This window comes from Rhinolophus sinicus, chromosome 6 (genome assembly GCF_057876585.1).
Source record: "Rhinolophus sinicus isolate RSI-liver-muscle chromosome 6, RSI-T2T, whole genome shotgun sequence".
Classification (NCBI taxonomy): domain Eukaryota; kingdom Metazoa; phylum Chordata; class Mammalia; order Chiroptera; family Rhinolophidae; genus Rhinolophus; species Rhinolophus sinicus.
Window position 1 is genome coordinate 6,656,978 of NC_142506.1, and position 11,843 is coordinate 6,668,820.

The 11,843-nt window shown below is 49.8% G+C and overlaps 1 protein-coding gene across 2 annotated transcripts in view; it reads left to right on the forward strand.

Moving 5' to 3' along the window:
• The window catches only part of KCNQ3 (potassium voltage-gated channel subfamily Q member 3), a 223,170-nt gene that overhangs the window by 174,406 nt on the left and 36,921 nt on the right, over positions 1-11,843 (forward strand). For both annotated transcript variants that reach the window (XM_074316306.2, XM_019711688.3), the window contains exons 2-4: positions 7,208-7,298; positions 8,985-9,111; positions 10,390-10,562. In XM_074316306.2, coding sequence (XP_074172407.2) covers positions 7,208-7,298; positions 8,985-9,111; positions 10,390-10,562 — 391 coding nt within the window. The remainder of the gene's footprint in view (positions 1-7,207; positions 7,299-8,984; positions 9,112-10,389; positions 10,563-11,843) is intronic.

Sequence of the window (11,843 nt, forward strand, 5' to 3'; positions counted from 1 at the left end):
CATACGATGTAAATGCTGTGTAAATGGTTGTTAGGCTATATCATTTAGGGAGTAATGACAAGAAAACAAAAGTAGAGACGTAACCATTGTAGGCCTAACTACATAGTACACGTCAGCAACAATGTAGCTTTTTTTTTCAAATATTTTCAATCTGTGGTTGGTTGAATCCACAGATGGGGCCACAAAGGGCCAACTGTACCATTGAGGGCATATTTTTTTTTTTTGTACTCTCTTCTGTGAGCAGAAGGTGAGAAGGAAAGAGATAAGAAACTAGCATCTGATGAGTGCCTACTATTTGCCAGAATTCTGGCAGTTTACACACTTGGTTCTCTTTTAATCCACATGACTATCCCATGAGGTAGGTTTAGAAGGTCCCTTTATTCCACAGACTATCCACTCAAGGGGAATCTGCTGAAAATGGGAACCAAAACTTCATACCAAGCAGTGAAGAAAAATACCTTAATAGTACTGTATCACAAAAAAATAATGAAAATACAAACATATGTTTATTGTATCTCACAGTCAACAAAATTTAGGTTCTAATTGCAACTATGCTCTAATGGTTAGAATGAACAAAGACTGAATCAAGTGTTAATTTGGGGGTATATTTTCCATGCCAAAATTATATGATAATACAATATGACTTCACGTTTTATTTTCTCAACATCTTGGGGAAGGATGGTATGAGACTTTTAATCCTTTGTGGTATCAATTGATTTGTCTTTAATTGTTCTGGTAAGATTGTCGCTTGTTAATGGTTTGCTGTATTTAGAACAGCTGTCCATCATCATATCCACCAACTTCATGAAATCCTGAATCTATTGTAAGCTTTGCCTTTTGACTTTGCAAACAGTTCCCCTTGTGCTATTGGATACTCTAATAGATGGGGAGGCAGAGACTGACCTGTGAAACCGTGCATGCTGAGGATATTGGCTGATGTTACACCATCAAGGACGTTTTCATGGACACCTCGCTAGAGAAGTGGTCTTTGGTTATGAGGCTTTTTGCTGCTCTGTGCAATCTCTTAGTCACAAAACTGGGATAAAAAATAAGATAGCAACAACCTCCTTGATTTGTCACTCCTGTATTATAGATGAGAAATTAAGGTTCAGAAAAATAAACCTTAGGTCATCTGGTTTCCAGGTGGTGAGCCAAGATTCAGATCCTGGCTAACTAGTATTAGTTATTTATTACTGCATTAAAAAACTACCATAAACTTAGCAGCTTAACACAACTTGCATTCATTATCTCAGTTTCTGTGTGTCAGGAATCCAGGCACAGCTTACCTGGTTCTCGTGCACAAGGTTTCACACAGAGGCTACAAGGAAGGTGTCAGCCAGGGCTGTGGTCTCATCTGAAGGCACAAGTGAGGAAGGATCCTTCTCCAGGCTCCCTTTTGTGGTTGTTGGGAGAATTCAGTTCCTTGAGGGCTGTTGGACTGAATCTCGGTTCCTTGCTGGCTGTTGGCTGAAGGCCACGTTTCATTCCATACCACGTGGGCCTCTCCAGTATGGCAGCTTGCTTCACCAAAGCCTGCAAGAGAGAACCTACTAGCAAGACGGCAGACACGATCACAAATGCGACACAGGTCCCAGGTCCCTTTCAGCAGAGGGACTTTACCACGTGTGTGAACAGCAAGAGGCAAGGATCACTGGAGGCCATCTTCAAGTCCGCTAGCCACCACTGGACTCCAAAACCTTTGCTTGTTTTCCTTTTTCTACTGGTTATTATGGCAGATGCTTGCAACGTGAAGAAGGTGCTTATAATACAACCTCACGTCACTTTGTGGCATCTCCTCTCCCGGAATGCAGCTTTAAGAAGTTGAATAAAAATTCTTTGTTGGTGCCCAGGCTTTGCAGCCTCTACACAGTCCTGACACATCAGAATCACAGCACACGTGATGAATGCCACTGGGCGGGGTGAGGGGGTTGGCGGCCAGATTGGCCTTCACATCTCAGGATGTATCGGAGATGTGGCTTGTTCTGCGGAATAAAACAGGAATCTGCCAGAGATTGCCTGTGGCACCCCACGTGCTTTTCCCAGATTCCCCACTATGTCTGCCACTCAGCCTGGCCCAGGCGTCCTGCTGAAGCCGGAAGTGCAGAGCTAATGGCTCCTGTCTCTGTCCTGGTGGGAGAAAAGAATGTGACCTGCCAGTGCTTGGATAGTCACATGAAGACGGGGTACTGGAGAGGGCGGCAGTGTTAGTGGGGCTGTTATATGTCTCATCTGACGATATTCTTAGTGTGGAACAGACCTACTTGGTCTGGAGAAGCCGATAACTGTGTCTTCAGGCAGAAGCCTCTATCCTTCCTACCTCCCCCCACCAAAAAAAATAATAATAATAATAACTATGATCTTCTTTTGGAGGCTGGATGGACCTGAGAACACTGACCTGCAGAGGTAGCCACGTGGTGACTCAGACTGGTGATCATGGTGCAGTGCATCATGGGACCCAGGCAGCATCTTGCTAGGGCTTCTTCCAAATCCTAGTTGATGCGCCCATTCTAAGTAAGGAATCCCAGGTCTGAAGAAATGGCAAAACGTTCCATCAGCCAGGTGGGACTCAGTCACAGACCTGACTCATCCAGTTAAAACTCACTCCCACAGTAACTAAGAGGTATTGACCTCTGTGCTGTGTCAAGCCCAGTGTTCCAGTGAGGCCTGGGATGAGGAAGGACCGTCTCCAGGCTCCTCCACGAGTAAACAACAGCTGGAAGTAGAACTGAGCTGTGCAGCTTCTTCAGCGAATCCCCTGTGCTGGGCACCATGATTCCCAGAGGCCTTTGGGCTGACTCCTAGGAAATAAGGAAATCCCTAGCACACCGTAGGTGTTTTACTTCTGAGGCATTTTGGATGGGGAGTAGTAGGGTCCTGACGTTTCATCTTGTGCTCGAGAGCAAGGACCGGTGATGGTGGCTAAGATCAGGACAGGTGGGCTCCCTATGACGTCAGTCACACCTGCTCTATTAGAGGGTTCAGTTCTGCCTTCGCCTGGCGACGGAGGGTGTTTCTGCACATCCCTATTTAATGACACGGAGCATAAGGAGGAGAGTCCAGTGGCGTCAGCTGCTGCCTTCCTCCCTCGGTCTAGGACCTTTAGGAGCTGCAGGAGCTCTGAAAGCTGCCCAGGAGAAGCTGTAGTTAGAGCAGGAGCCAGCGGGGTCTCAGGGAACTACCCAGAAATGGAAGTGAGCTTTCTCCCCCAACCTGGGAGTCCAGGAGAAGGGAAGGGAGTGACCTCTCAGAGCTGAATTGAGAGCCATCCACCCTCCCTCTTCTCCGACTGGCTCTGACCTGCCCTGTTGTCTGCAGCCTCTCACTCAGCACCCGGTGGCTGCCCTCAGCCTTGGGGCACGGTCCCCGCAGTGCTACCCCCTCACTCCCTTTGTCACCCTGCTGCCTGAGCTGGTTCTGCACCTGTAAAATGGGGAGACGGCGTAATGTTGACAATTCCCCTGCCTCACAGTGTGGCTCTCAGGAGTAAAAGAGAAAACCGTGTGCAAAAGATGTTATGAGACAAATGCTGGGGTTTTCCCCGTCCTCTGTCTCGCCGTGTGAAGCCTGTGAGGGCATATTTGGCTGGGAAGCCTGGTCTCACATTTCCAGTGGGCCCAGCTCTAAAGGGAGGCCAGGTTGGGGGAGATGAGAGTGATGGGGAATTTCAGGTGCCACTGCGGATTCTATCTCACTGTCACCTGTGCAAAGCCCCTCACCTTCTTGGCTGCTGCCCAACCCAGGTTAAGTGTCAGATGGTCCTGGACAGGACGCACTGGTTTGTCCTGGCCCCCTGGACCTTACACTTAAGACACCAAGTGTAGCTACAGAGCGGCTGCTCCTGCGTCGGTTACCTTTCACCCTATGTTCCCCTGGCTTGGGTGGAAGATGGCGAAGGAGGAGGGTGGAAGCCTGAAGGCGAAGTACCTGGTTGGAGGGCAGGTCTGAGGCCCTTGACTCTGGCCTCATCTGCAAAGACAGCCGTGACAGTGCAGATAGAAGCGTAGCTCTTGGCTGTCCCCAAGACTCCCACCATGAACCCTGGCTCACACCTGCAGAAGGGAGGCAGAGGTACTACTCGGTGGGAGCAGAGGAAGGAGTGGGAGGAAGAGGGAGAAAGGAAGAGTGGAGGGAGGGAGAGGGTGGGGAGGAGAGAGAACGCAGTCAGGGAAGGCGGGACAGTGAGAGGAAAGTGGGATGAAGGAAACTGCCACGGAGCAGGAAACCGACGTAACAGGAGAAGGAAAATAATAATTGCTCTGGCATAGAGAGCGAGGCAGCCAAAACGGGGAGAAGGGAAAACGGTGTCCAGCCACCCCTATCTGGCTTCCATCCTTGACACTGTCTGAAACCAAATTCATGTTTTAAGTACACCTTGAAATGTGCGAGAGACCAAAGAGCATTTCCCCTTCTTAGGTAAAGGACCTTCCTTAATGATTTTAGCTTTATAAATGAATGATTGTTCTCAAATCTCAGAAAGTAAATTCCTGAGGTTGCTGGTGCTTGTAATTCTTTGATGCGTTTGCAAGTGCGGGAATCCGCTGTGCATTTGCTGCCCCCTGCTGGCTCCAGGCTGGTTCTGCATGCTCCCCGCAGATGGGAACTAGGCTAACACTGCATTTAGGTGATTGGTTAAACCTGAATTACTCCCTCTCCTGGCTCTAGAATCACAGGTTATTAGAGCTGGACGGGATTGAGCTCTCCCGCTGCCACCTCTCCCTTAAGCTTTAGACTTGAATTTTGAGCCGCCTGCTGGCTGTTTCCACTTGGACCTCAAACTCAGCAGGTCCACAGCCTAGTTTATCACTGTGGTCTGCTGGTTCCGTGCACATCCTCCGACGTGTGTGACCAGCGCACTGTCCACCCTGTCACCCACCCTGAGATGCTGCAGAAGCTCTCTTGCTCAGCCTCTGCATCCCGTTAGTTACAAATCCTGCTGAGGCCACCGGGAAGACTCTCTCGAGGGACCCCGGTCATCTTTCCAGTTCAGCCCTCATCCTTTCTCGTCAGCCCGTGACAGCAGCTTCCCGCCCCGTCAGAGGGCAGTCTTTGTCCCTATAGATATGGCTATAGAGAGAGATGAATGTGGGTATAGGTATGGATATGCAGAGATGATGTAGATGGATATATACAGATATAGGTGATGCAGATATCATATGGAGCTGTATAGTTTTTTAAATCTTCTTCCCCTGGCCTACAAAGCGCTTCATATGCTACTCTGGCCTGTCTCTCCAGGCTCACCTTATATCCTTTGCTTTTTATTCCAACAACAGGGCAATTGCTCATCTCTTTGATTGTTTTTCTTTATTCTATAAACACTTGTGGCTACTTATTCATTTCCAGGCTTTGAGATACTCACTGGGGCACAAAGAGAAACAAGACAGGCTCTGCCCTCAAGGAATGGAGTCTCACAGACCAAACACAAGTGCAGCCCGGATATTATCTGATGAATGGGGTTGGGGGAGGGGGGTTATCCCGCTCTGTAAAAACTGGATGCACGTGGCACAGATTCCCATGACACACTGCACTCGATTTCTATTGCTGCATAACAAATAGCCACTGACTCAGTGGCTTATAAAAATACGTGTTTATTGTCTCCCAGTTACTGTGGGTTGGGAGTCTGGGCACAACTTACCTGAGTCCTCTGCTCGGGGTCCCACAATGCAGCACTCAAGGTGTGGGCCGGGCTGTGTTCCTTTCTCCTCCAAGTTCACATGATGGTTGTAGGGTTGAGGTCTCACTTACATGCTGGCTGTGAGCTGGGGGCTGCTTTCAGGTCCTAGAAGCCATAGAGTTTCTTGCCTTGTGGCTTTCATAGACCCTTCACAACAGAGCCGTTCGCTCCAAGGCCAGCAGGAAAATCTCTCCCTCCTTAGGGCATGCCCACCATACACACGCCTTGTAGAATCTTCCCAAGATTTACGTATTCCAAGTACAGAGCGTAGGTAGAGTTTCAGAGCCTGGTTCCAGTTTTCACTGAATCAGTTCGGCGATGGGACGCTGAGCTATTCTCCCTCCCCACACATTGCCCCAGCCATGGGCTTCAGCTCCATGGTCAATGCCAACTAAAGACAAAGCCACTCATACAAGGCTGTGGTTGATGGTTTGCATTGCAGGACCACAAACTTAACATTTTAGGACAGACCCAGCTTATTCACTGTTGAAGTCCAGTTGTGTGTGCCCAATGCCTGCCACATAAATATTGGATAGATGGATGGACGGACGAATGAACAAGTAGGTACTCACACAAGCAAGCCAAAAAAGCACGGATTAGAACCTAGTAGGTCAAAGAGCCAGATTACATAGAGTAGGAGAGTTTGGGTATATGGTACCAAGCCTCACCCATGGACCCTGGCTTATAAATTCCCTCTTAGGCACCCAGGGAACCTGATGCTGACCATTGAACCACACACGCTCCACCAAGAGAGAAGGAGAACCATGTTTCTTTGTTGAAACAATACGGCATGCACACAAATACACACAGCACACTCCCCCTACCAAGTTTATAAAGGTAACAGTCTCAAAGGATCGTTTGCAGTTTGCTCCTGCCCGAGGCAGGGGCACAGACCAGCTGACCCCTGTGACTTTCCAAGGACTGGCATTCAGCATGGTGGTTTCTCTTCTTTCTAGCGTGAAAAATGCTTTGTAATTTCAAAAACAGTTCTGAAGATTCCCAACTGAAAGAGGTTGTTTCCTTGAGGAGCTGTTGGCTGTAAAAAAAAATGTCTAAGAAACGGTGCTAGAGGCCTTTGCTGAATTTATTAATCTTTGGAATGAGTTTGTGTTTTCTTTACACTGAGAACATTTTCATATATTTGAAAATCACCGTCCTATATGTGCAGGGCACATTATTAATGTATTCACATTCCTGTTGATGTCCTAAAGCTTGTGACAACTTCCGGTCTTCTGAGCGTCTGCAGTCCCCAGGGTTGGGACCAAATGATCTAGTTTGAATTCTGACTGAATCAACTAACTGGCTGCGAAAGCAGAAGTATGCACCGTGCCTAACCTCTCTCAGCCTTGTTTTCTTTAACTGGGTTATTAACCCCTACCTGCCTTACAGGTTTGTTATCAGGTTAAATGGGATAGGACAGTGCTTGCCCATGTCTGATGGAGGTTGTAGCTTCATCCGCTGTCGCCTTTCCCTGTCTAGCCTTGGAGCAAGCCAGGCCTCGACTCTTCCTTAGTCTCCTTCTTTCTTCCCCTCTAGGTTCCTGATCGTCCTGGGGTGCTTGATTCTGGCCGTCCTGACCACGTTCAAGGAGTACGAGACCGTTTCGGGAGACTGGCTGCTGTTACTGGTAAGATGGTGGTGCATTTCTGGGTAAAGCCTCTGGTTGGACTTTCGCGGCCAAGGTCAGGAGTCTGCCTTTGGGTGTGGTTCTGCCCAACTGGTTTCGGCTTCCTGGAGTCTCTGACCAAGTCCAGGCCTACGAGAAAGCAGTGTCTGGATCAACTGGTCAGGTCTTCCCTGGACACATTGTTATTCCACTGTTATTTCAGATTAAAGAGAGACGTAAACCAAGTCAGAGCAAAAACCAATACATGTTAATGATAAAATACAGCTTCCCAATCCTCTGAACGTTAACAAAGGCATGTTCCATTCTAAAACCTTTTCTCCCTGAACCCTGAGGATCTCTTACTTCGTTCAAGGCCAGGTACAAAATCCCATTTCTACAGAAAACTCTTAATTCTTCCTTCCCAGGGCCTCTGCCTGCTTTCACTCCATTCTCCCTCCAGTGGTGCGGTAGAGAGAGTGGGGCTACCTAGCATTCTTGGGAAAGTTACCTAACACCCCTGACTCTTGGTTTCCTCATATCTTCTAAAATATGTGAAAAATGTAAAGTGACTAAAATATTGGAAAAATGTAGTGAGGAGCGAATGCTGATGGGCTGGGTGCAGCCTCTTCTGCGCCAGGCAGAGAGGGGGCCCCTAGGAAGGGCTGGTTCCTTCTGCAGCCTGGACAGCACTGCCCACTGGCCCTTTGAGTGATGCATCCTTGCTGCAATAGCAGTTAGCCCACCTTTTTAGGGTGCGGTCCCGCCCTTCACACAGCAAAGGGGTGCCAGCCCACCAGTTAGGTTTCACAAAAGAACAGAATCTTTGCCTCACACTGACATGCCATCCTTGGTGCCAGAATCAGCAAGTGCCTTCTGAGGCCAAGAGTGTATAATCTATCTGCCCTGACCCTGAGCTGAGACCTGAGCGGGTGCATCCTGGAAAGACATGCAGTTCTAGGAACCAAGTTTCCAGGATCGCTGTGGACTCTCCCAGAGTCCCAGGGAGATCACCAAAGAGAGAGGGAGGCAGAAGTGTCAGTGTCTGACCAATCAGGAGGCACAGGAAGGAAGCAGCGGCCCCGGTGTCCCAGGAGGCAGCATGGTGCTTACGAGGGAGATGTGGGCACTGCGCCAGAGTCCCAGCCTGGGATTCTTTCTTTGCCACTTGGTAGCCTTGAGAAATTTGTTTAACCATTCCTTGCCTCGGTTTCTCAAAACATAAAATGAAGATAATATCATGAAACCCTCTGTCCGGGTGGTACCTTGGCCCAAGAGCCGTGCTCAGTAACCATTGGCCACTGTTAGCAATACCAGGGGCCAGGCACAGAGTGGGGGGAGGGGGGACTGGTAAGCAGATGATTTCATTGGTACCTCCCTCTCTTTTCAACCCAATTTCTTAGGAGCTTTTAGTACATGAAAGGGATTTTCTCTTTCTCTCTCTCTTTTTTTATAATGATCCTTTGAAACAGAAACACAGAGAAAAAGAACAAGTAATCACTTTGCAAGGCTTCATGTTCAGGACACTTAGTGCATCAGAATGAAGACGGGAGCCATCCGACCTGAGTGGAGATATCTACCTGTTCTCTCCCCTCGACGCCCACAAAAACGACAGAATTCCAGTTCTTCCAAACTGCAGAACAGAAACTGCTGGTTCCGGACAACTGGGCCCCGGTTAATCAGTGTTTCTCCATATGTTCTTTAATGCAGGAAACATTTGCTATTTTCATCTTTGGAGCCGAGTTTGCTTTGAGGGTCTGGGCTGCCGGATGTTGCTGCCGATACAAAGGCTGGCGGGGACGGCTGAAGTTTGCCAGAAAGCCGCTGTGCATGCTGGGTAAGCCCTGTCCCCGAGTCCAGGGAGGCCTGTGTCCCCTTCTTTTGGTGCGTTAAAATTTCGGCAGAAATTTTAAACAGACACTGTTCTTCTGGGAACTCATGGGCCCCTACGGAGGCCAGCCCAGCCTCTCACCGTCCCTCCGTGAGGAAGAACAGCTTGCATCTTCCAGGTGCTGAGTTCTCCGTTCTGTGCCTTCTCATCATGACTCCACAGAGCCTTGAATCTTAAGGGGGACTGGGTCACTCTGGCATTTGGACTGTGAAGGAGCCAGCTCGTTGCAGGATGTTGAGCATCTCGGGTCACTAGACTAGTAGCACGCCAGTCATTGTGACAAGCCAAATTGCCCATACAGTTCCAGACTGGCTGTGGTAAGGGTGGGAGGCGTGACACCATTGCAGGTTGAGAATTACCTCTAGAGAACCATGTTATGCCCATTTTCTAGAGGTGGAAACTGAGGCTCACTGAGCTGAGTCATGTTCCAGTCACACAGATAATAAGCAGCATAATCCATCCTGACACCCAGGTCTGGAAGAACCTAGCACCTGTGCACAACCCCACCGTGTTGCCATGTCCTGACCCAAAAGTTGATGTGGAGAGGTATCACTGAGCCCCTCCATTCGGGGGCAGGCATTCTGATAGCAGAGAAGGTGGAAGCTCTCACTCACTTCTATTGGTACAGCATGGACCCACATGTTCCCATCTGAAGATCCTCCTAAAATCATAGTGACACGACAAAACCTGCCTTCAGTAAGTGATGCTTAGGGGACTTATAGAGTGTCAAATCTCTAGGAATGGTTCAAGTTGCAGGATGATAAAATGTCAGGGTTGGAAGGGCCCTCCAAAAGAGTTTAGTCCAACATGCCCTCCTGTCTGATGCTCCAGTTCCCTTCACGGCAGACTTCAGTCAGTCACCTTTCTGCTCGCATACCTCCAGTCATGGGGCACTCACTACCTTTCAAGGTTTTTATTTGTTTCATCTTCTCTGACTGCTCTCCAAATATTTGAGTCCAGCCATTCTGTTCCTCCTCTCCATTCCAGCAGATTCCCCTTTAATCAGAAATAATGTCCTTAGTGGCTTCAACGACACTTATATCCCACGTTTCCTCCTCTGTCACAGGAGAATAAGCCTACTCACCACGTGTGTGCGGCTGATGGCACGATTTAACACAACGGTGCTTGGCTCACGCTCAGGTGCTGGCAGACGGTGCCTGCGATGGCTCCACTGCAGGTCCGGACAGCACTGGTCACCGGCCCTCTGTCTGTTCTCTTCCCCAGACATCTTCGTGCTGATTGCCTCTGTGCCTGTGGTCGCCGTGGGCAACCAGGGCAATGTCCTGGCCACCTCCCTGCGGAGCCTGCGCTTCCTGCAGATTCTGCGCATGCTCCGGATGGACCGCAGGGGCGGCACCTGGAAGCTCCTGGGCTCCGCCATCTGCGCCCACAGCAAAGTAGGTGCCATGGAGAAGCCACGAGACCACGTGGGCTTCTCACCCACCTGTGCCCTTTGTCCCCTCCCATGTGGTGTCCCCAAAGGGTGGTCGTTCTGCCACCACTGATGACAGCAAGAGGAGCAGGGAGAGGGGGCGGGGCCTAAGCAGGTGTGCTGCAGTGAGCAGAAATGGCTGCACCTGGGCTCAAGTCTCAGCTCCACCCGATGCAAATGACCTGTCGCTCAACCCTGTTTGACCTTCAGTTGCCTCATTTTTAAAACAGGTATAATGCTGCCTATACCTCGGTTACTGAGAGAATGAAACGCGCTAATGCAAGGCAGCGTGGGGTGGGAGGCGAAGGTTCTGGAGTCACGCAGACCGTGTGGATCCACACTTCACTGCTCTGACTTTGGAGACGTTCTGTAACCTCTCTGGGTCTTGGTTCCTGCGTTTATGAAATAAGAAGAATGCACTCACCTCGTAGGAGAAAAGCACTTGGAATACACCCAAGTCATAGCGATTGTTCAATTACTATTGATCAGAGCCTAGAACGTGGATTGGCTCACCCCAGGACAGGGGCACTGTCGTTTCCCCATTACACTGACCAGGAAGCAGATACAGAAAGAGGAAGTAACCTTCCCAAGGTCACACAGTGGAACAACACACAGGCAGCCGGGCGCCAGAGTCTGTGTTTAGTAGTTTGCTGCGGGCCATGGTGAAGCTCAGCGCACGACGGGAGGTCAGAAGCTAGGGCAGGTGGGACTCTGTCTGATCCCCTCCCATGGGCTTGAGCAGGTGTGGCACCTGAGCCAGGCAGGGTCCAGTGTATCTGGAGCCGTGATGCTACTCCCTGTTGTTAGCCTGGACCATTGGGACCCCTTTGTTTTGACATCCCTGGCTTAGCTGAACTCTGGACAATGAAGGAGAACCTTGTGCCTCAGCTCGGGCAGGACAAACCCCTCGGAGGCCAGTGCAGGAGAAATCAGAATGAAGGACCTCCAGGGTGGGCGTCGTTCAGGGGAGCCCAGGGGTGAAGCGTGGGAGGGTTAGGATAGGCCCAGCTCTGCTCCCAGAACAAAGCCCTGGGATCTCTGTGACCTAACACAAAAATACTGCCATCTTCTTGTTCACTGATGTGTCCTGGGTGGCCCTTGTCTGTGTTGAAAATGAGTCTTGAGTCACCAAGGCAAAGGCAGAGGGGCCTGCAGCATCCTGCAGAATGGATTTAAGGAACAGTCAGGAAGTTGCTTCCATCGCTCCCCCACATTAGGTGGACCCCAAGTCCCCCATCCCCAACCT